The 25,023-nt window shown below is 47.5% G+C and overlaps 1 protein-coding gene and 1 long non-coding RNA gene across 2 annotated transcripts in view; one reads left to right on the top strand and one right to left on the bottom strand.

Annotated features, from left to right (window-relative positions):
• The window catches only part of LOC309330183, a 37,846-nt gene extending 18,089 nt beyond the window's left edge, over window positions 1–19,757 (bottom strand). Inside the window, exon 1 of the long non-coding RNA XR_014151353.1 lies at window positions 19,472–19,757. This is a non-coding gene — a long non-coding RNA (uncharacterized lncRNA). The remainder of the gene's footprint in view (window positions 1–19,471) is intronic.
• LOC309329892 (neuronal acetylcholine receptor subunit alpha-7-like) lies at window positions 3,069–24,656 on the top strand. Its single transcript, XM_081841104.1, has 10 exons — window positions 3,069–3,472; window positions 10,180–10,319; window positions 10,522–10,566; window positions 10,936–11,045; window positions 12,124–12,203; window positions 13,920–14,087; window positions 15,348–15,542; window positions 17,300–17,386; window positions 20,561–20,670; window positions 22,155–24,656. The coding sequence occupies exons 1-10, from the start codon at window positions 3,421–3,423 to the stop codon at window positions 22,659–22,661; spliced, it is 1,494 nt and encodes a 497-aa protein (XP_081697230.1). The 5' UTR covers window positions 3,069–3,420; the 3' UTR covers window positions 22,662–24,656.
• Window positions 24,657–25,023: the final 367 nt, after the last annotated feature.

Raw genomic sequence — 25,023 nt, 5'->3', positions numbered from 1 at the left:
GCGCTCATCTCGCTTTACTGGCCGAGGGAGCCGGCGTACAGCTTCCGGGTCATGTGGCCAGCAGGCAGGGACGCGGACTTATAAAAAATATTGGGGGGGCCCGGGAAAGCTCATGAATAATAAATAAGCTCATGAATATGCAAATAAAGTGGCGCTGCCTCCTCGTGAGCGAATAGGGGAGAGCGTGCTGCGCCTATTAATCAGCTCCAAAGGAAATTGGGTGGAGCTTTTGCTCGGGAGGGAGGGCAGGAGGCATGCAGCCCGCCCCTCCCTGTGCATTTTGGGCTGGGGGAGGGGCGGCGATGGCGCTCTGCTGGAGGGGCGCCGGAGATTATTGGGGGGGCGGAGCCCCCCCAAACGAATTTTTGAGGGGGCTCGGGCCCCCTCAAGCCCCATGGAGTCGGCGCCTATGCCAGCAGGACTAAGCCGCTTCTGGCGAACCAGAGCAGCGCACGGAAACGCCGTTTACCTTCCTGCCGGAGCGGTACCTATTTATCTACTTGCACTTTGACGTGCTTTCGAACTGCTAGGTTGGCAGGAGCAGGGACCGAGCAACGGGAACTCACCCCGTTGCGGGGATTCGAACCGCCGACCTTCTGATCAGCAAGCCCTAGGCTCTGTGGTTTAACCCACAGAACCACCTGTGTCCCATTTAATATACATAGCTATTATCTATTAAAGCAATACATATGCATGAACTTCCTCCAATCTAAAGTTACAACACAATACAGTGGTACCTCGGGTTAAGTATTTAATTCATCTCAGAGGTCTGTTTTTAACCCGAAACTGTTTTTAACCCGAAGCACCACTTTAGCCAATGGGGCCTCCTGCTGCTGCCGCACCGCTGGAACATGATTTCAGTTCTTATCCTGAAGCAAAGTTCTTAACCCGAGGTACTATTTCTGGGTTAGCGGAGTCTGTAACCTGAAGCGTATGTAACTTGAGGTACCACTGTACTAATTATACATGTATGGTCTTTCCTTTGTTACCTATTCATTGAGCACGTGATCTCTTTGCATTCCTTTCTGTCTGAGGGGGCTAGAACCAGAACCAGCCCATGAGCTGCCCCCGAACCTTGCTGACCGTTCGGCGAGTCCACGGTGCCAGAAATCGCGTCTGCACATGCTCAGATGCCGAAAATCGCTTCTGCGCAGATGCCAACGCCGGAAATCATGTCTGCACAGACGCCGGAAATCGCAGCCATGCACGAGATCCGGCCCACGGAGGGATCACAGACGCTTCAGGTTACAGACTCTACTAACCCAGAAATAGTACCTCGGGTTAAGAACTTTGCTTCAGGATGAGCAGTGGCGTAGCGTGGGTTGTCAGCACCCGGGGCAAGGCAAGTAATTTGCGCCCCCTAACCCGTGGATTTGCACCCCCTAACACTAACCCTCAGATGTTGCGCCCGGTGCGACCGGCCCCCCCTGCACCCCCCACGCTACGCCACTGAGGATGAGAACAGAAATTGTGTGGCGGCAGCAGGAGGCCCCATTAGCTAAAGTGGTACTCAGGTTAAGAACAGTTTCAGGATAAGAATGGACCTCCGGAACGAAAAAAACACCTGGATGTACATGTCCAGAATACAAAATACAGTGGTACTTCGGGTTACAGACACTTCAGGTTACAGACGCTTCAGGTTACAGACTCCGCTAACCCAGAAATAGTACCTCGGGTTAAGAACTTTGCTTCAGGATGAGCAGTGGCGTAGCGTGGGTTGTCAGCACCCGGGGCAAGGCAAGTAATTTGCGCCCCCTAACCCGTGGATTTGCACCCCCTAACACTAACCCTCAGATGTTGCGCCCGGTGCGACCGGCCCCCCCTGCACCCCCCACGCTACGCCACTGAGGATGAGAACAGAAATTGTGTGGCGGCAGCAGGAGGCCCCATTAGCTAAAGTGGTACTCAGGTTAAGAACAGTTTCAGGATAAGAATGGACCTCCGGAACGAAAAAAACACCTGGATGTACATGTCCAGAATACAAAATACAGTGGTACTTCGGGTTACAGACACTTCAGGTTACAGACGCTTCAGGTTACAGACTCCGCTAACCCAGAAATAGTACCTCGGGTTAAGAACTTTGCTTCAGGATGAGAACAGAAATCGTGCTCCAGTGGCGCGGTGGCAGCAGGAGGCCCGATTAGCTAAAGTGGTGCTTCAGGTTAAGAGCAGTTTCAGGTTAAGAACGGACCTCCAGAACGAATTAAGTTCTTAACCCGAGGTACCACTGTATTGCTCTTGTCAGCTCAATCTTTGACTCCCTCAGTCAAAGCCATGGCCCAGGGTGCGGTCGCTGTTATGCGCTGGTCCGAATCTTTCTCCCGGTGTCTAATCTGTCTTATCTCTCCAGGGTATCTGCTCATCAATCTGGCTCCCTTGCGTATCTATTAGTGACAAGGGGGATAAATTGAATTCAGTTCGTGCTTAAAGGCGAAATTGCCTGATTTTGCACTTTATGAAACAATGCACGAACCGAAACTCTGCCGTCCCTCGAAATTCGTACTTCCCCGAATTTTTGCAGCGCAGCCGTCCAGCCAAGTGCTGTGATTAAAAAATGCACCAACTGGGACTAAGTGTGCATAAAAACGTGTATATTGGTGAAGATAACATGCAGAAGTGCAGCAAATCCCTGGAAGTTGATTAGTAAAATAATAATAATAATAAAAATGTCCCTAATAGGAGAAGATGAGTATCGGCAAATGCACATATGGATAAATGAGCCCTGAAATGTTGATGTCTTTTTGCGAGGAATAAAACCAGGAGACCGTGTGAAAATGTGGAGAAACGAACTTGAGATAGGGGGAAAAAACTGAGCAACGCCGGAGAAACCGAAACGGACAGATTCATTCATCCCTGATACCCATCTGTAAGATTCTGTTGATTTAAGTTCACAATTATTGCCGGGAAATCAGCTCCTTTCTGAACTTCCTTTGGCGTATACATCTACACGACTGCACTGCAAATCTACTCTACCTGCCTCTCTCTTTCAATCTCTCCTTCATCTCCTGTTTGCCTAATCTCTAATGGTCTTTTAATGTGTGTGTGTGTGTGTGTGAGAGAGAGAGAGAGAGAGGGAGAGAGATGCCATGAAATTAATGCCCCTTCTAAGTCCCATTAACGCTGACCTTCTAAAGAGCTCATGTGGCTCTTAAAATCTCTCCAGCCAAAACAGCACTGAAATGATTGAATTAATGAGAGCTGAAAAGCGTCTAGTGGGCAATGATGATGCTTCATTCTCCTCTTTCCTTCCCCTCCCCAGCCTCTTCTAAATAAAGATTCTCGCTGTTTCCCTCGGTGAGTGAGCTGCGCGTCCTCCGCTGAGCCAGTACAGAGCGCGATGAGGAAAGCAGACTAGTTGGCACCAGCTTGGAGGGGGGGTCTCCCGTTGCCCCCTTTCCTTTCCGCGATCCGGTTGCGGACATGGAACCCTCTGCCCGGATTTGTGCCCTGAGCATCTTCCTTCTCTTCCAAGGTAACTTCCTCTCTTTATTTTCTGTGCCCCCATTTCTCTTCCCCCTCCACCGCTCCCCTGACCAGGTATGCCAAAAATACCCCTTATTTCTTTTCCCTGCCATGAAAGACAAGAAACCGAAAACCTCAGAAAAAGGCAGAGAGAAGCATATCTCCAGCTGTTTTCGAGAAGGATTTTGCAGGATGGATTGGATGAGAGATAAAAAGCAAGCCTGGAACATTTTCAAATCTCCCAGGGCTTTGAAACAGGTCTGGTGTTTTTCTAAAAGGAAAGCTTCTGTCTTCCCCCCTATAAACTGCGAGATCTTTTAGCGTTTTAGGACTAGATGATCTCCCAAGATGTCAGGAAAAAACCCACTTTCTGCCCTAAGATTTCGAGCCGGAGTCAGGACGAAACCCCTCTCTGCTTTCTGTCCTTACAGAGGGAGAAGAATTGGGGCCTGGGTTGGTTTTTCCCCTCCTATAAAACCTCCTTTTCCCCTTTTTCTCCTCGGCTTTTACGCTTTGCAGGAATAAAAGCAAATTGGACTGGGTCGTCTAGCTTTTCCAACTCCCCCCCTTCCCCTTTACCCCCACTACCACTGCTTAGCTTATTTCATGCTTGCTGAGTTTAATTTCATACATAGCCTCCGTTTCTTCTGAAGGTGGGAGAATGGACAGGCTGCCTTGTCAGTTTCGTTTAGGGTCTCAGGTTAAAAGGGGGGTCCATCTCCTCATCCTTTTTCCACCCGCCTCCCTCTGTCTTGTTCCAGGATGGATCTGGCCGGTTTGTGTGTGTGTGTGTGTGTTGTTGTTGTGTCAATAGTGGGTGTGTGGGAAACTGCACAGCAAGGCTGTTTCTTCCATCCCAACCTCTCACAAGACAGTGGTACCTCAGGTTACAGACACTTCAGGTTACAGATGCTTCAGGTTACAGACTCCGCTAACCCAGAAATAGTACCTCGGGTTAAGAACTTTGCTTAGCCTTAAGCAAAGTTAAGCAAAACACCTGGATGTACATTTCCAGAATACAAGATACAGTGGTACCTCAGGTTACATACGCTTCAGGTTACATATGCTTCAGGTTACAGACTCCTCTAACCCAGAAATATTACCTCGGGTTAAGAACTTTGCTTCAGGATGAGAATAGAAATTGTGCTCCGGCGGCACAGCAGCAGTGGGAGGCCCCATTAGCTAAAGTGGTACCTCAGTTTAAGAACAGTTTCAGGATATGAACGGACCTCCAGAATGAAAAAAACAGCTGGATGTACATTTCTAGAATACAAGATACAGTGGTACCTCAGGTTACAGACTCTTCAGGTTACAGACTCCGCGAACCCAGAAATATTACCTCGACTTAAGAACTTTGCTTCAGGATGAGAACAGAAATCTCGTAGCAGCGGCAGCAGGAGGCCCCATTAGCTAAAGTGGTACCTCGGGTTAAGAACAGTTTCAGGTTAAGAACAGACCTCCGGAACGAATTCAGTTCTTAACCCGAGGTACCACTGTACTGGAGGTTTGCGTTTTCTGAAATTGGCAGGAAGGTAGATTCCGAATGCAGGAGGAATGGAGATTGCTTCAGCCTCAGCGGCGCTTAATTTATTTATGGGATTTGCAGGTTCTGGCGGCCGAGGGACTGAGACGCCTTTCAGACGGGATCAGGGAAAGGCGTATGAAGAGGAAAGGGGCCTGTCAACACCTCTTTATCCCTGGAGCATCCATGTTCAGAGGCAGTGAACCCTCTGGCTCCCAGGGGTGCTGGAGGCAATCCACAGGGGGGAGACTGTCCCCTTCCTGGGATCATAAGCACATCGCAAGCCTTCCTTCTGTGTCCCGCTTCCTTGGGTGTCCGTGGGGCTGTGAGGGAAGGAGAGAAGCTTTACCCACTTTCTCTTTGATTTATTTATTTAGAATTTTATTTATTTATTAAAGTTCTTACGTCACATCGGTAAACATCATCATATTACATCACAAGGCTTATTTTACTATAATTTTCAACATGTATACAAAGTTTATATACTAAAAGAAGGGGAAAAAGGGCAAAAAACTATTCCAAAATCATATCTATACCAACACTTTGGACTTCCTGTCTATCAAATGAATGTAATCTTATTATTGCATATTTCTTTACATTTTATCTAATACATTCCTGTATCAATATGTACCCTTGGTCTTCTTTCTCAGCTCAGTCTCTCTCCAACGTCAGTCGAATGCCAGCGTAGATAGCAAACCTTACTGTATTTTTGAACATATATCTTATACCTATCCCACTTTTCCATAAATTTTTGTTTTGAATTGCCTCTCAGGCTATTTGTCAACTGCACCATTTCAGCAAATTTTTGTAGCTTGTACTGCCAGTCCGCTATTGTCGGGGCTTCTTCTTCCTTCCACCCCTTTGCCACCAAATTCTGAGCTGCAGCCGCTGCATATAAAAATACCTCCCTAAAGGCATTCGGGGTGTCCCTGCCAACAATACTTAACAGAATTGCCTTTGGTCTTTTTAGAAAGGTTATTCCAAACATTATTTTTTTAAATAACCTTTGGAATAACCTTTCTAGAAAGCTTTCCCACTTTCTCTGTGCCATGTGTAATTTTATATGCTTTTATCGTGCCACCACTTAACATTTTCTCTAAAAAGTTGGAAGGGTCCTTGAGGGTCATCTAGTCCAACCCTCCTTCAACACAGGAATCTCAAGTATTCCATCCGTGACAGACGGCCGCCCAACCTCTGTTTAAAAACTTCCAAGGAAGGAGTCTGCAGCTACCTGAGGGAGACCGTTTCCACACCCTCCAATATTTCTCCAATGAAAATAGGGACATTCCATTCCATAATGATAATTTTACTATTTATACCCCACACATCTTATTGGGTTGCCCCAGCCACTCTGGGCAGCTTCCAATATATTAAAAAACATAATAAAACATTAAACATTTTTTAAAAACTTCCCCACGGACGATTGCCTTCAGATAGCTCCGTGGTCAGATATCTCCATCCCCTCCAATATTTCTCCAAGGGAAATAGGGATGTCCTAAGGAAAAGCAGTGAACACCTCTTTATCCCTGGAGGCAGTGAGAGATTTTACTTTCTTGGGCTCCATGATCACTGCAGATGGTAACAGCAGTCACGAAATTAAAAGACGCCTGCTTCTTGGGAGAAAATGATGACAAACCTAGACAGCATCTTAAAAAGCAGAGACATCACCTTACCAACAAAGGTCCGTATAGTTAAAGCCATGGTTTTCCCAGTAGTGATGTATGGAAGTGAGAGCTGGACCATAAAGAAGGCTGATCACCGAAGAATGGATGCTTTTGAATTATGGTGCTGCGGGAGACTCTTGAGAGTCCCATGGACTGCAAGAAGATCCAACCTCTCCATTAGGAAGGAAATCAGCCCTGAGTGCTCACTGGAAGGACAGATCCTGAAGCTGAGGCTCCAAGACTTTGGCCACCTCATGAGAAGAGAAGACTCCCTGGAAAAGACCCTGGAAAAGACCCTGATGTTGGGAAAGATGGAGGGCACAAGGAGAAGGGGATGACAGAGGACGAGATGGTTGGATAGTGTTCTTGAAGCTACCAGCATGAGTTTGACCAAACTGCGGGAGGCAGTGGAAGACAGGAGTGCCTGGCGTGCTCTGGTCCAGGGGGTCATGAAGAGTCGGACACGACTAAATGACTAAACAACAACAACAAAAGGTAAAGGGACCCCTGCCCATTAGGTCCAGCCGTGTCCGACTCTGCAGCGCTTGTCTTGCTTTATTGGCCAAGGGAGCTGGCGTACAGCTTCTGGGTCATGTGGCCAGCAGGACTAAGCCGCTTCTGGCGAACCAGAGCAGTGCACGGAAACGCCGTTTACCTTCCCGCCTGAGCGGTACCTATTTATCTACTTGCACTTTTGATGTGCTTTCGAACTGCTAGGTTGGCAGGAGCAAGGACCAAGCAATGGGTGCTCACCCCGTTGCGGGGATTCGAACCGCCGACCTTCTGGTCAACAAGCCCTAGGCTCTGTGGTTTAACCCACAGCACCACCCGCGTCTAAGACACACATTTGAGAGTAATCCCCGCTTATTCCAGGTAACCATGTGTAGAGGGGTCACGGCTTTTGGAAAGCGAAATGAATAGTTGAATTAGAAACAAAACAATAACAGTGGCGACAACGATGGGATCGGAGGCGAGTTTTGAACCAGGGTCTTCCTGAGCTTCCGAGCTCATTGCCTGTTCTAAACGAAGCAGCAATCCAGGCTTTCAGCTCCACGGTTTTCGCAGCCTCCAATCTTTGGCTTCGTTTAAAGCTTCAGGCCCAAAGAGGCTCGTTCGCTGCTGCGGCAGCTTCAAGACTCTGCTAGCAGCGAATGACAAGCAGAGAAGCTCACGGAGGCGCTGCAGCCATCGCCCAAGGCAGTGAAAATTCGGAGCCAGGCGGAGATGGAAGAAGCAGCCCCGGGAGACAGGACTCACAACACCCCTGTCGCCCCAAGGAAGGAAGAAAAAACGTGAACCAGTAAAATGGACAAAACGACTTAACCAGACGCACACGAGAGGTGGAAACAGGAGCAGACTCGTGCGTTTGAAACACTCCTGTTTTCACAAGGGTCGCTGTCTCAGCATAAATGCTCGCTCTGCTGCATTTGGAACTGAAATAAAAAAATGAAGGTCTTATATATATAATAAATGTTCATAAATGTACCAAGCAAACACGTACATAAATATATAAACCGCATGTCTGAAGCAGCACAGGAAAAGAGCCCTGGAACCATTTTTGACTCCCAAACTGACCAAATGGAAGGAAAAGGAAAGCCTTTTCCTTCACAAATCCTGTCTTAAGGGTATGTCTGTATATGAATAGGGTGAGCCTGTGACCTGGCTCAGGAACTAAGTATTTATCATTACAAAGGACTGGCCAGGCTCCCCAGGGTATCCAATCAAGTAAGCAATAAGAGGTAACCTGCCAGACAGGAGATAAACAATGCACTCAGATTTCTGCTGTAGAACGCCCTTTCTGTTATGTAGGTGTGATGTATCTGAGGGGTGGTCTTGAGCTCTAGGGCAGGGAATTTAAAATGTCTATATAAGGTCGGGCACACCTTTGTTCTGGGTCCTCCTCCTTTCCTGCGTGTGAGGGGAGACCCTGTTGCAACAGTTCAATAAAGATCAGGCTTACTAGCTGCTTTGCTTCTCAATATTCTCTGGCTGGCCTCTATAATTTTCTCCTACCGATGGAGAACCTACAAAAGACTCTATAAGGGCTCTTGTGTCCCCCATAAGGGAATAAGGGCAGGATTTTTGTTTATTACAGTACATTTTTCAACAGCCTGTCCTACAATGAACTAACAGTGAAAGGGATCCTCTTCATTCTCTTTGGTTGAAGATATACCAGGTCCCCATCAGCGCCATGCATTTAAAACCACAACCGTACCCCTTTAAATAGTCATGGCTTCCCCCCCAAAGGATACTGGGATTTGTAGTTTAAGGGTGCTGAGAGTTATTAAGAGGCTTCTAGTTCCCTGGGAAGGAGGGATTGGCAAACCACTCTGGGAAGTGGAGAGGGCTGTCGATGCCTAACAGCCACCATGGCTGAGGTCTGTGTCCAAATGGGGCAGCAATGCTTCTAAAGGCCAGATGCTGGAAGGGAGAGTGGATGCTCAGGAAGGGAGAGTGGATCTTGTGTTCAAATCCTGCTTGCCGGTTTCCCACAGGCAATCTGGTTGGCCACTGTGAGAACAGGACACTGGACTGGACAGGCCTGAAAGATCGTCATTGGCTCCCAGTACGTTTCTGAGCACAATTCAAAGTGTTGGATTGGATTGGATTGGATTGGATTGGTATGAAACTGTCGTGTGATGGGCCAATGGCCGTAATAAAGATCAATCCAATTCAAAGTGTTGGTGCTGACCTTGAAAGCCCTAAACGGCCTCGGTCCAGTATATCTGAAGGAACATCTCCACCTCCATCGTTCTGCCCGGACGCTGAGGTCCAGCACCAAGGACCTTCTGGTGGTTCCCTCACTACAAGAAGCCAAGTTACAGGGAACCAGGCAGAGGGCCTTCTTGGTGGTGGCACCCGCCCTGTGGAACGCCCTCCCGCCAGATGTCAAAGAGAAAAACAACTACCAGACTTTTAGAAGACATCTGAAGGCAGCCCTGTTTCGGGAAGTTTTTCATGTTTAATAGACTATTGTATTTTAATATTCTGTTGGAAGCCGCCCAGAGTGGCAGGGGAAGCCCAGCCAGATGGGCGGGGTGTAAATAATAATAATAATAATAATAATCCTGTTGAAACCCACAAGTCGGATGTCAAGGCAATAAACAACTACCGTATTTTTCGCTCTATAAGACGCACCAGACCACAAGACACACGCAGGAGGAAAACAAGAAAAAATATATATTCTGAATCTCAGAAGCCAGAACAACAAGAGGGATCACTGCGCAGTGAAAGCAGCGATCCCTCTTGCTGTTCTGGCTTCTGGGATAGCTGCGCAGCCTGCATTCACTCCATAAGACGCACACACATTTCCCCTTACTTTTTTGGAGGGAAAAAGTGAGTCCTATAGAACAAACAATATGGTATTTTACTTTTAAAAGACAACTGCAGGCAGCCCTGTTTTTAATGTCTGGTGCTGTATTGTTTTTAATATTCGGTTGGATATTCAGTTGGAGGCCCAGCCAGATGGGAGGGGTATAAATAATAAATTATTATTATTATTATTTTCTCATGCCCCTGTGTGATTTGCAGGCTCTCAAGGAGGCGTCTACCAGCGGCAGCTACTGAAAGCCTTGATGGAGAATTATACCCCGCTGGAAAGGCCGGTGGGGGATGACGCACAGCCCATAACCGTCCACTTCACCCTGAGCCTCATGCAGATCATGGATGTGGTAAAATCCTGAGCCTGGGCAGGCTTATATGGAAACAATGCACTACGAATATATCACTTTCCCCTCCCCTGTCCATCTTGGGGTTTTCCGTGGGGACCTGTACATTATGCACTAGAAATCTTTCCCTCCTTATTTGCCCTCTGAAGTTCCTTAATGCCTCGTTCCTGAGCCTTTAACATTTCCCTCCCCCTTTTTTTTGCAGGATGAGAAAAACCAAGTTTTGACCACCAATGTCTGGCTCCAGATGGTAAGGTCATGGCTTACGGGGGGCAGAGAAACCAGACGTACCTGTTGTAGCGCGGCATCGACTGCGTTGTATCAGTAGCCCTGCTTCTGATCTTAGCAGCTGAGCTCTTGCAAAGCTCACTTTGCTTGCTACTTTTGTTTGTTGCAGCTGAGCTCTTGCAAAGCTCACTTTGCTTCCCTGCCAAGTAGTGGTAACTATTGCGATGCATCGTGTTGCTTCAGATGAAGCTCATCTGGGGTGGGAGGACAAACGGGCCCTTAAATATTGGCAACTTTGCCTTGAACAACAGCAGCAACACCCTAACCCTATCCCTAACCGAACTAAACATTGGCAGGGTCCCATCAACACTGCTTTTTCTCACCTCCCCAGTACTGGTACGACCATTACTTGCAGTGGAATGAATCGGAATACCCCGGCGTGAAGACCCTGCGGTTCGCCGCTAACCAAGTCTGGAAGCCCGACATCCTTTTGTACAACAGGTGGGAGAAGCTTGTAGCTGGGATATTTGGTGGTGTTCGCTGGGTGGGTAATAAGTTGGGCTTCTACAAGAGCCAGGTGGCCACGTCAACCAGTGGTCAAGGAACTCAGAAAGGCAGCTGGACCACAGCTCTGACCATCCCTGGCTGGGCTTGCTAGGGCCGCTGGGAGCTGCAGTTCAGCGTTTGGAGAGCACCATGTTGGCGACCCCTGAGCTAGAGAATGAAACCTTTGCAAGGACTTGTAAGGAGCAATCTCTTTTCGGAGCGCTCCCACCAACACAAACCTTCCTGGACTCACAGATGGATGCCCCCTTCTGAGGGAGGTCCAGAGGGTGGCACCAAGGTGGCAGGGCCTTTTTGGTGTTGGCTCCAGCTTTGCAGAACGCTCTCCCCAGTGAAGCCTGCCTGGTACCAGCTTATCCCTGGAAGGAGATGAAGAGAATTTCATTCCTCAAGAGGCTTTGTGCCTAGACTTCGGTCCTAGCACAGGACTGTCACACAAGCCTTTACGTCAGGGGTCAGCAAACTTTTTCCGCAGGGGGCCGGTCCACTGTCCCTCAGACCTTGTGGGGGGCCGGACTATGTTTTTTGGGGGGGAAATGAACGAATTCCTGTGCCCCACAAATAACCCGGAGATGCATTTTAAATAAAAGGACACATTCTACTCATGTAAAAACATGCTGATTCCCACGGGTCGGACTGAGAAGGCGATTGGGCTGGATCCGGCCCCCGGGCCTTAGTTCGCCTGCCCCTGCTTTACGTGCTCTGATGGGTCAGTTGAAGCAAAGAGAAAGAAATCTGATTTAACATGCTTAACATAGAAAATTGAAGGAAAACTACGTGAAGGTGATCTCTAGATGATACTTGATGCCAAGTAAACTAGCAAAAATGTATGTCAGAGTCAGGTACGTGCTGGAAATGTAAAGGAAATGTAAAAATGGGAAGGTAGATTTTATCACATGTTGTTGGACGTGTAGAGTAGCTAAGGGGTTTGGGGGCGATGATATATAAAGGAATGAAATCTGATTTCACTGAGCTTCTTCAGCTCTTCCCCTCCCCTTATCCTTTCCCTCCCCAGTGCCAATGAAGAGTTTGACTCCACGTTCCACACCAACATCTTGGTCAACTCCAGCGGCTACTGCCAGTGGCTCCCCCCAGGTGAGAGGCGGACGGAAAGATCCAGAGGCAGATTTGGTGCCACATAGCAGGAAAGTGGTGTCTTTTGCCAAAGGCAAGGTGGTTCTTTTAAAACGAGATTCAGAAGTCACACAAAACACAAGGGAGTGAGAAGATGAAGGATTTTATTCTAAACAGGAAGCAAATATATACATACCAAGCGAGCGCTTCAATCTGCTACTTGGAAGCCCCCCAAAAGCGGCAAAATGTAGCCTCAGTTTGTGGTCAATCAGTCCATGCAGGAACTTCAAATAAACACTTCCCACAACTATCCAATTTATGGCTAGCCAGCCCTTATGCATAGCTGTCAAGCGTCCCTTATTTGGCGGGGCAGTCCCTTATCCCAGCGCCATGTCCCGATGCTGTCCCTTATGGATGATGGGATGATGTCCCTTAAATAAGCTCCTGAAGGTAATGGGGCCCTTTATATGTCCAGCTGTCCTTAGTCAACAACAAATTGTTGCTGTTTTTTTTGTGTTGAATATGTGCTATATGGTAACTGATAGACCTAAAAGGTATCTAAAGCCATTTGCATGCAGCAAAGTATGTATTTTATCAAAGTAATTGTTGATCCCTTATTTTGGCTGCTGATCCCTTATTTTCAAATCTGTAAGTTGACAGCTATGCCCTTATAGCTTGCCCAACTGGCTACGTGCAGATCATTCAGGGCTGGATTTAGGCTGGATGAGGCCCTCAGCTTCTGACGGTAATGGGCCTTTTATATGTCCAGCTGTCCTTTGTCAACAACAAATGTCGCTTTTTTGTTTTGTTTTTTTGAATATATGCTATATGGTCATTTATGGATCTAATAGGTATCTAGAGCCATTTGCACATCACAAAATATGTATTTTATCAACATACCATGCTTTTCTGTGTATAAGACTATGTTTTTTTACTCTAAACTAATGTTCAAAATCTGGGCTCGTCTTATACACTGATAGTATCTCCCCCCATTTTCTTAAATGGGAGTCCCACAAAATAGGGGGCGTCTTATACATAGGGGTGTCTTATAGAGGGGAAAATATGGCAACTGTTGAACTGAAATACAATTAAAAAGAAGTATATTAATAGTGAAATAATTATTAAGCTCTAACTTAAAATGATTGGGGGCCCATGACTTACATCATAGGAGCCTATACAACACAAAACACTGTTGCTGTATGTAGGTTTTAGTTTATTTGTTTTTTAACTTATCATTTGGAAATGTACACCCAGCCCCTCCCCATTCCCGAGGGTCTGAATCCCTATTCAGAAATCTCCAAAATACTGGGGGGCTTTGAAGCATTTATGTCGCCGATTACAACAGTTACGGTAAATGTTAAATTAGAGCTCCCCCTGCTGACGACTTCTAGGTTTTTTGTAGCAGGTCAAAACCAGCATGTCAAAATTCCATTTTGGGGGCCTAATCTGGCCCGCCGGTCGATTTAATCCGGCCCCCGTGGCACTATATGTCCTGGGGTAAAATCCTAAAAAAACTCAGCAACTTTAATCCTTAAAAAAAGTTCAACAACTTTTGGGTGAAATTATAAAAAGTTTGGGCACCCTGTCATAAGTCCTTGTTTCAGCCTGTCTTTTCCGTTGCATTTTGGCTACGTATATAATTTCTGTTGGTAACAACAACAACAACAACAACAACAACAACAACAACAACAACAACAACCTTGGTGTGGCTCATTTGGCACCTTCCCCCTGCCCCAGGCATCTTGAAAAGCACCTGTCGAATCGACGTCCGCTGGTTCCCCTTCGACACCCAGAAGTGTGACCTCAAGTTTGGCTCCTGGACGTACGACGGCTGGCTGCTTGACCTGCGCATGCTGGAGACTGACACCTCTGGCTACGTGGCCAATGGCGAGTGGGACCTCATGGGTAAGGGGGAACCTCCAGCAAACCCAGCGCCAAGCTCCTAGCCCTCATGAGGTTGGGTTTATTATTATTTTAAACAATAGGGCTCCTGCGAAACCTGGGGGCATCTTAAGAAGAGAGCAATTCTGTAACTGTGTTTTGTTGTGGAATGTCATTTTTAAGTGCTTGTCAGAAACAAATGTATTTAAACAGTATGTATAGGCAATCGTTTGTTTTTAGGTTTGACTAGCTTGGACCAAGAACAGTGGTGGATTTTTATTTGCCTTACCTTTCATTTAATAATAATAATAATACTAATGGACTTCAAAAACATGTTTTGCTAAATTACCTGTGAACATGTAAAATATTATTATTTTTGTTTAGGACTTATTACACTAATGACAAATTTAAGAAATAAAATGCTTTATTTCTGCAAAAAATAAAAATAAAAAACAGGGAGCCTGCGGCTAGGGCTGGGGGAAGGAATTCAGCTTTGTTCTCATTTAAAGGCATACCTGCCTCATTCACACTTTTTGAAAAACAGTGCAAACTGGAACGCAGCTATCTTTCTGAATTTGCACTTAGCAGGGCAGTTTTACAGCCAAGTCGGGAGCACAAAATTGCATCTGCCTGCGTAAAACATGCACATAAATGCATATATATGAAACCTGGTGCAAAGGAAGTCGTGGGCCTTGCAGACTTGAGTGAATGAGAGGGGTGTCAGTTGGGACAGATTTCTTAGACTGGCACGACCAAATCATACTTGTGAAAATTCCCTGTAAAGGGTACCAGAGGCCAATGGACCTCATCCTGCACACAGATCTCTGGAATGCCGTTAGACCATCTACTGTTGCTCAGCAACTCCGAAATGGGGGGAGAAATTCAATTGATCTCTCATTTAAACCCAAACTGACCAAATCCACACTTTCCAAGCCAATACATGAATTAAACAAAGCCACCCTCCCAAATTCACACTTCTCTGAATTTTGAAATGCGCTTCTCCAGCTGAGCGATATTTATGATATTTATGCATATACTGCGGTGAAGCGTGCATAGAAACGCATATAATGTGGAAAAAAAATGTATTAGAAAATCGCTTTGTAAAAATGGTGTGCGGCAGGACTTCTGAAAATGCAAGTATGCAAACTGATGTGGGCATGTGGAGGAGAATGGGACCTCAGGCTGGGGGGCAAAAAAAACCAACCCCATGAGAAACAGGAAGAAACCAAAACGGATTGATTCTCTGGCGTACGCTGACTCCCTCTTCCTCCTCACCTGCTACAGGTGTGCCTGGCAGTCAGAACAAAGTGTTCTACGAATGCTGCCGGGAGCCCTACCTGGACGTCACCTTTGCGGTCACCATGAGGCGCCGAACGCTTTATTACGCCCTCAACATGCTGGTTCCTTGCCTTCTCCTCTCGGCCATGACCTTCCTGGTCTTTCTTCTGCCAGCCGATTCTGGAGAGAAGATTTCCCTGGGTAAGCAGAACAATTCAAGCCGAACAATTATGCTAACTATTGCCTGTGTGGTTCCCCCCTTCCGCTACCTAGCGCTTTTGTTGTTGTTAAAATTAAGCAGTGACAGATTAAAGATCAACATGTTGGGATTGTTGTTGTTGTTGTTTAGTCGTTTAGTCATGTCCGCCTCTTCGTGACCCCCTGGACCAGAGCACGCCAGGCACTCCTGTCTTCCACTGCCTCCCTCATGCTGGTAGTTTCGAGAACACTGTCCAACCGCCTCGTCTTCTGTGGTCCCCTTCTCCTTGCGCCCTCCATCTTTCCCAACATCAGGGTCTTTTCCAAGGAGTCTTCTCTTCTCATGAGGTGGCCAAAGTCTTGGAGCCTCAGCTTCAGGATCTGTCCTTCCAGTGAGCACTCAGGGCTGATTTCCTTCAGAATGGAGAGGTTGGATCTTCTTGCAGTCCATGGGACTCTCAAGAGTCTCCTCCAGCACCAGAATTCAAAAGCGTCAATTCTTTTGATTCTGGTTATCTCCCGCTTGGACTACTGCAATGTGCTCTATGTGGGGCTACCTTTGAAGGTGACCTGGAAACTACAACTAATTCAGAATGTGGCAGCTAGACTGGTGACTGGGAGCGGCCGCCGAGACCATATAACACCGGTCTTGAAAGGCCTACATTGGCTCCCAGTACGTTTCCGAGCACAATTCAAAGTGTTGGTGCTGACCTTGAAAGCCCTAAACGGCCTCGGCCCAGTATGCCTGAAGGAGCGTCTCCACCCCCATCGTTCTACCCGGACACTGAGGTCCAGCTCTGAGGGCCTTCTGGTGGTTCCCTCACTGCGAGAAGCCAAGTTACAGGGAACCAGGCAGAGGGCCTTCTTGGTGGTGGCACCCGCCCTGTGGAACGCCCTCCCACCAGATGTCAAAGAGAAAAACAACTACCAGACTTTTAGAAGACATCTGGAGGCAGCCCTGTTTAGGGAAGCTTTTAATGTTTGATGTATTACTGTATTTTTATATTTGGTTGGAAGCCGCCCAGAGTGGCTGGGGAAGCCCAGCCAGATAGGCAGGGTTTAAATAATAAATTATTATTATTATTATTATTATTATTATTATTATTATTATTATTTGGTGATCAGCCTTCTTTATGGTCCAGCTCTCACTTCCATACATCACTACTGGGAAAACCATAGCTTTAACTAGACGGACCTTTGTTTGCAAGGCGATGTCTCTAGGTTTGTCATTGCTTTTCTCCCAAGAAGCAGGCGTCTTTTAATTTCGTGGCTGCTGTCACCATCTGCAGTGATCATGGAGCCCAAGAAAGAAAAGTCTCTCACTGCCTCCATTTCTTCCCCTTCTATTTGCCAGGAGGTGATGGGCCCAGTGGCCAGGCACCCCCAAACTCGGCCTTCCAGCTGTTTTGGGACTACAATTCCCACCAACCCTGACCACTGGTCCTGTTAGCTAGGGATGATGGGAGTTGTAGTCCCAAAACAGCTGGAGGGCCGAGTTTGGGGGTGCCTGACCTAGCAGAAGCCCTGGCGTTCGAAGCCCTTTGCAGATATTATCTGAGTGGATTCTCACAACAGCCCCACGAGGAAGGTCGGTGTTTGTTGTACCCATATTGCAGAAGGAAGGACTGAGGCAGAGAAGTGTGGACAAGGCAGCTGAGCCTCCTGGCAGATTTTCCTTGGGTTGTTGTTGGTTTTTGCCTCTCTCACTTAGACGCTCCTCCAATCCCCGTGGAATAACAGCCTGTTTTCCCCCATGACAGGCATCACCGTTCTTCTCTCGCTCACTGTCTTCATGCTTCTCGTGGCGGAGGTTATGCCGGCCACCTCTGACTCCATTCCGCTCATAGGTATGTACGGGGGGGGGGGGAGATTGGGAGATGGATTGGTTTGCCCAGGGATGGGCCGACCTTAATTGTGCTCTCTGCTCCTAAATGTGACGGAGCCAAACAATTAAACCCCTGTGTTGCAAACAATTATCAGTAATACCCAAGGCAACCTGATGACCAAGTACGACAATGCAATATCAATATAAACTCTTTATATAATCTATACGGAACATAGAACAATATGAAAAACCAAATAAACAGAATCTCATAAATCTCTGAAAGTAAGTCTTATAAGTCTTGTTATGTTACATAACTGTATGACCACTGCTCTATAGATATTGTTGTTATACAATTCCATTCGCCATATATACCGTATTTTTTGCTGTATGACTCACTTTTTCCCTCCCAAAAAGTAAGGGGAAATGTGTGTGCGTCTTATGGAGCGAATGCAGGCTGCGCAGCTATCCCAGAAGCCAGAACAGCAAGAGGGATTGCTGCTTTTACTGCACAGCGATCCCTCTTGCTGTTCTGGCTTATGAGATTCAGAATATTTTTTTTCTTGTTTTCCTCCTCCAAAAACTAGGTGCGTCTTGTGGTCTGGTGCGTCTTATAGAGAGAAAAATACGGTAGATGGGTTTATGAAGCATTTCTGTATCCTTCTGCTGTGCTGAAGAAGAATTCTACAAAACATATCTGGAATTACTGTTCACTGCATCTGTTTGCGGACCACTTTGGCAGCGTTGGACGTCATAAAACAAAGCTATAACGGCTTGTTTTCATCAGATAAAAATCTGACCCATTGCTTCTCTCAGAGACTTGCATAGTCTACAAAGACTTTCACAGACTTATAAGACTTGCTTTCAGAGATTTATGAGATTCTGTTTATTTGGTTTTTCATATTGTTCTGTATTCCGCATAGGTTATATAAAGAGTTTATATTGATATTGCATTGTTGTACTTGGTCATCGTGTTGCCTTAGATATTACTGATTATTACTGCTCCTAACGTGGGTGGCGCTGTGGGTTAAACCACAGAGCCTAGGACTTGCCGATCAGAAGGTCGGCGGTTCGAATCCTCGCAACGGGATGAGCTCCCGTTGCTCGGTCCCTGCTCCTGCCAACCTAGCAGTTCGAAAGCACATCAAAGTGCAAGTAGATAAATAGGTACCGCTCCAGCGGGAAGGTAAACGGCATTTCCGTGCGCTGCTCTGGTTCGCCAGAAGCGGCTTAGTCCTGCTGGCCACATGACCGGAAGCTGTACGCCGGCTCCCTTGGCCAATTAAGCGAGATGAGCGCCGCAACCCCAGAGTTGGCCACGACTGGACCTAATGGTCAGGAGTCCCTTAACCTTTACCTTACTGCTCCTAAATGTGATGGAGACAGGTTGCCATGGGCACTTTGTACAGGTTTAGAGATCATATAATCATCAAACTGTAGAGTTGGAAGGGACCATGAGGGTTGACTCTACCCCTTTGCAATGCAAAAACCCCCTGATCCCTGAGATATACTGCTCCTGTACCTGGAAGTTCCATTTAAGCCTCACATCTGTCAATACACCTGTCCCCCCATGGACTTATTCATTCTTAGTTGCGTGCCAGCAGAAGGCAGGCAAATCTTATAGAAACAATAATTAGGATATCACTGCTAGGTAAAAAAGGTAAAGGGACTCCTGACCATTAGGTCCAGTCGTGGCCAACTCTGGGGTTGCGGCGCTCATCTTACTTTACTAACCAAGGGAGCCGGCGTACAGTTTCCGGGTCATGTGGCCAGCATGACTAAGCCGCTTCTGGTGAACCAGAGCAGCGCACGGAAACACCGTTTACCTTCCCGCCGGAGAGGTACCTATTTATCTACTTGCGCTTTGACGTGCTTTCGAACTGCTAGGTTGGCAGGAGCAGGGACCGAGCAACGGGAGCTCACCCCGTCGTGGGGATTCGAACCGCTGACCTTCTGATCGGCAAGTCCTAGGCTCTGTGGTTTAACCCACAGCGCCAAACCTGTCAATTCCAGTTTCTCATTTTCCAGTTTTCAGCTTTCCATTGTGTCGTTCTTGGTTTTTAAAAAGGAAGCACAAATCAATTTTTTTGCTGCGCATCTTTGAATATACGCAATTGTCAGGGGCTCAGGAGCAGAGACACAGGGGAGAGAGGAAACGGAGAGCGAAGGGGAGGAATCTGAGGGCAGCGTAGGGGAGTATGACAGTGGCCCGAGAGATTCCATGAGCTTCTCCAGCGATTCAGAAGATTCCCAGAGGGGGGCGCCGATGGCCAGGGCAAGGGGGGTCCCAGGGGGGACACACCAGAAGCAAGGGGTCAGCGGGGACTCCCAAAGCAGCAGCGGGAGATCAGGACCAGTTCCCCCACCAGAGCGTAGTGGGGGGGAAGAGTCCCATGAATCAGGGCCAGCGTCTTCTCCAGTAGGGAGAGAGGATGAGTCAGGGGTGGCCACGCCTCCATCGGAGAGTGAGGGAACGGAGGGGAAGTCAGGTCCAGCTACCCCCCCCCCGAGGGGGGAAGCAGTGACAGGAGCAGTGAAACGGTCAGAAGGAAGGTTGCCGGCTGGGCGCGCGCGCCAAGTTCAAATGTACAGGCGCGCGGGACAGCAGAAAACCCGGATTGGGAACCAGGTCCTAAAGCCCGCCGGAGGGAGGGGGAAGACTCAGGGGACTCAGCGTCAGAAGAGTCCAGAAAGGGCAAGACCCCAGCGGACAGGAGGACCCAGAGGAGGAAAGAGCAAAGGAAGAGGTGGAGCAAGGCTAGAGTCTTAAACTGGTGTCTGGGGGGAGGAGATTCAGACGGAGCTTCAGAGGTCTAGAATTGAGACGTAGAGCTGCGCGCCGCGGCTTTGAAATCGAAACTGAACTTCAATAAAGACTTTTGTATATAACAACGAACTGGCGTTGGTCCTTTGTGAGCTGGGACCTTGGGCAGCTCTGACAGCAATTTTGCAAGCAAATTCCCCCAACCCGTTGCATTTTTGTATGCTGTTCTGAGAAAAATGTATTCCTTTTCCTGCAACTTTTCCCCTAACATATGCATTTTCGTACATATTTTGTTTGCAAGAAGTTTCGGGCGATTTGCTGGTTAGCGTTTTGATTCAGGAAGTGTGAATCAGGCAGGGTGTGATCCTGCAAGATCTGCCCACCCTTCCTGATGTCAACTTCAGAATCCTCTGAGCCCTTTCTCTCTGCCTCTAGGACAATACTTTGCCAGTACGATGGGCATGGTAAGCCTCTCTGTGGTCGCGACAGTCTTTGTGCTCCAGTACCACCATCACGACCCAGACGGCGGCTGCATGCCGAGATGGGTAAGCGCTTTTAAAAATCCGTTTTCAGAATCGCTGCTTTGTTTATCACGTGGCGCCTTGTATCCAGCGTAGGCAAACATTCACAGCATTCCTTTTATGTTTGTTAAATCATTTTTATTAATTTTCTAATAAAAAACATCCAGTTAACATATCAAACCATAATCCAATAAAAATAAAGAACTAAAATAAAAAAAGACCAAATTATCATCCAAATTATAATTATTAATTTTTCGGGGATTCTCATAATCTGGACCAAACCTCAATCCTGCTTCTCCTCATTGTTTCCATATTTTCCACATCTCGATTTTAACACTTTAAACTTCTCCTTCTCTGGCTCTGCGGCATTCCTTTTAAAGCACTAGGATCCCACCATAAACACTGTCATGGCTTCCCCCAGAGAATCATGGGAGGGTCCACAAGGGAAGGGAAGGTCAACAACAACTCGGAAACCAATAAATGCTATTGGGCCAAGTTCCCACCATACCTCTGAAGCACTAGGATACCATTTGGCTTCTCCCAAAGAATTCTGGGAACTGTCCTTTGTTAACGGTGCTGTGAGTTGGTTGGATGAGCTACAGTTCCCAGAATCCCCTGGAAAGAGGGGTGGGTGGTTTCATTTTTTGTAATAAATTGCTATTAAATTTTCAAAAATTTGACATGCACGCTTCCATACGTAAGACATTTTTCCAGCTTCCCATCCCATATTCCATGGTGTTTTTATTTCTCCCCTTCTGCCTCACAAAACCTTTTCTCTTTTATACCATCCCATCCATACTGCATTCTCCAATTCCTCCCGTTGCTCATATTTCAAATCCTGCTTGTGAAGTTCATCATGAGTTAAATACAGTCATACCTTGGGTTGAAGTTGCTTCAGGTTGAGCGTTTTCGGGTTGCGCTCCATGGCGACACGGAAGTAACAAAACGTGTTACTTCCGGGTTTTGCCGCTCGTGCATGCACTCAAAATGACGTCAGACACATGTGCAGAAGTGACAAATCGCGACCCGCACAGATTCAGGTTGTGTTTATTTCAGGATGCGAACAGGGCTCCAGAACGGATTCCGTTCATATCCAGAGATACCACTGTAGTCCAAAAAGTGTTTCCGGCCTTCCACAAAGCGATCATCGCTAGATTCTCTTAATCTGTTCTACATCATCCATCACCTCACTTCCCCATTCTTTGGTGGGATCTTCCATTTTTGTGCGTAGTGAATCCTAGCCGCTGTTGTTACATACGTGAGAAAAGAGGGATGAATGATTAACCACTCTTGGAATTGTAGCTCTCTGAGGGGAATAGGGTCTCCTAGCAACCAGTCTCAGCACCCGTCACAAACTCTTAATCTGGCTGTTAAACTTGGCCAGCTCTTTCTTCCCTTCCCTTGTGGACCCTCCCTCCTTTCTTCGTCCTGTAATAAACGGGGTCCCTTTTTCCCCTCGCCTGTAAACTCCATTCCCTCTCCCTTATCGTCTTGCTGTTTCCACGCAGGTCCAGGTGGTGGTGCTGCAGTGGGGAGCCTGGCTTCTGCGCATGCGCCAACCCGGTGAGGACCCAGTGGGGCGGCCGCACTGCGCCCCCAGCCTGCTGAGTTGCAGCTCGGACAGCAGCGACGGCAGCGGCACGCCGACCCGGCAGGCCCGTCTCCCCGTGGCGCTGGCCAACGGCAACCTCGCCTACCCCGCGGCGCTGCTCCCGGCCAAGCCCCCCGATGTGCCACGCCCGTTCCTCCCATCACCGGAGCTGCCGTCCTCCAGCCCCGAGGAACTGCTTGCTGCCCCCGAGCTGGGCCACATCCTGGAGGAACTGCACTATGTGGCTCAGTGTTTTCGGGGCCGCGACGCCGCCCAGGCCGCCTGCAGCCAGTGGAAGTTTGCGGCGGCCGTCCTGGACCGGCTGTGCCTGGTTACCTTCGCTCTGGTCCACATCGTCTGCTCCATCGGCATCCTTATGGCCGCGCCCAACTTCCCCGAGGCCATCACAAAGGACTTCCTGTGACCTTAAGCCCACAAAATGGCAGGTTTTCCCGACGCCTAGGTTTTGGCGTCCTCCCCTGGCAGCAGGACAGGTGTTTCTAACATGGCTTCTCTCCCTAGCGGCAGGATGTTGCTAGGGGCTTCCGGCGAGGAGTATCCAGGACAATTGAGGACAACCGGCCAGGACTTCCGACCCACTTGTGAACTCTGTCCTGCCGAGTTCTGTGTGCTCATCAGGAGGACCAAACGGACACCGTACCGACACCCCTGTCCCACATGCCAAGTCCGTAACACTTACCCTGAAGGATTTCAGATCATAGCTGTCAACTTACAGATTTGAAAATAAGGGGCCAGCAGCCTCAAAAATAAGGGATCAGCAGCCAAAATAAGGGATTTTCCCAGCACAGGTATGTTCAGCTTCTGAGCCCTCCGAGCCAAAGGCAGAAAACCCAGCCAGAAGCCAAACGAAGCCTCAAGTGGTGGTTCCCACAGCGCAGCAACCCGGCAAAGGGGACGCAGCAAGGGAAACCACCGTCCCCTCTCCGCTGGGAAGCGCTGAGCAAAGGCAAGTCCCCAGGCAACGCGGCAGATTTGATCGGCACAAGGCATGCAAGCCTCACCCCCCAGTCGTTCTTAGACTCCTTATTGGGTGAGCAACGCAGCCAAGCAACACAGTTGGGGCCTCCCACCTCCCTGGCCGGCAGGGAGGGAGGGAGGGAGAGGAGCTGCTTCCTTTGAAACCTGGGAAATTTAAGGGACATCATCAATAAGGGACAGCAGAGGGACACAGCGCTGGGATAAGGGACTTTCCCGCCAAATAAGGGACGGTTGACAGCTATGTTTCAGATTCAAACTTCCTCTAGAATTTACCACTCATTGTTTTTCTGAGAGGGGCCTATTTGAGCCTGAACGCCACGGATGTCAAAAAGGCCTCATTCTCTGTCCTGCCCCATTGCTGCCGCACGCAGCGCCGTTTCCCTTCTGCTGCAGTTCGTCTTCCGCCAAAGAATTGGTTATCTGTCTCGCTGCCTGCTGTGGCGAAATTACATAATATATGTAATGAATTACCCCGGCGTTATGTTACGCAAAGCCCTGTGCATTTCGGTGAAAATGAAACACAGAGCAAATGGTGTGTTAATCGGTCTTGTGTCGTTTGCAGACCAAGAGCAGCAGCAGCAAATTCCAATTGCATTTGCTGTCTCCATTTCCCTTCCGTTCTTGGGACAACCAAGCAAACATGGGCCACTTCCTGGAACTCCCAAATCAGTTTGGGAGCCCTGGCCTGGTTTATAAACCCCGGAGGAGGTTTTCGTAGAGACCCTTTTATAGCAAAGGAAACTAAATCAATTCACATGTCTTTGTGTGTACACATCCTGCGCTGGATCGTGGCCAGGGATTCAAGCCCTGCCCCAGCAGCCTTGAGCCAAGGCCACATGGTCACTCTCTTTGCCTCAGTTTTCCTAGGCTGTAAAATGGGAACATGCCAAGCTACCCTCTTGCCAGGGTCTGCTATGAAGTCAAAGGATGCAATGAAGTTTATGAAAGTGTTTTTGCAACGGACGAGGTTCAGATTCACTGAATGTGGGAATGTTTTTATTGTGTCATACAGTACCAATCTTCTCACTTGGAAAGGCAATGCTATGAACATTCGCATGTTCACAGTTTTGTGTATGTTAACAAGACATTGCTAAATGTCGTGCCAAAAGGAAGAGGGGGGTATCTTTCCATTTTGATGGTTTATTTGTGATCTTTCTGACCCCCCCCCCCCCGTATAGTGTGTTACCATTTATGGTGGCAAATATATAAATGTATTTTTTTTTAACACTTGCCTTCCCAGGAGGACAGCGAATGTTAGCCAAATCTAGTACACCTTTTCTCTCCTCTTTTCACAACTTTTCGTAACTACTACAGTACCTCTAAGTGAGGGCAACATAGATTGGATTTGCTTTTCATTTAATTTTATTTAGACAGAAAAAATTAAATTATTAAAAGTGGCAATAAATAATCAATAACTTAAGCATTGATATTGTCTGAAACATATAATCCAACTCTTCGTTTTTCTTAAAATTCCTCATTACTAAAAGTTCTTCTGATTTTGGGGGTTCCCCCCTTCTTTATTTTTCCCCTCATTTTTTCCCTTTTCTCCTTCTAAATAAAATGTCCAAGTAGTAAACCCACCTCCCACCTCCCTAGAAGGGAAAAAGAAAAGAAAAAGAGAGAGGGACAGAGAGAGAAAGAGAAAGAAAGAAAGAAAGAAAGAAAGAAAGAAAGAAAGAAAGATTAAAAAATCCTCTAAAATCAGAAAAGTTAACATGGTGATGGATAGGAAACCCTTTTTTAAAATTTAATTGCAGCTAATCGCAATGGAATTATTTACAATTACT

The sequence above is a fragment of the Podarcis erhardii genome (assembly GCF_964252035.2).
Source record: "Podarcis erhardii genome assembly, chromosome: 15".
NCBI classification, from domain to species: Eukaryota; Metazoa; Chordata; class Lepidosauria; order Squamata; family Lacertidae; genus Podarcis; species Podarcis erhardii.
This window is presented reverse-complemented; position numbering and strand designations above follow the sequence as displayed.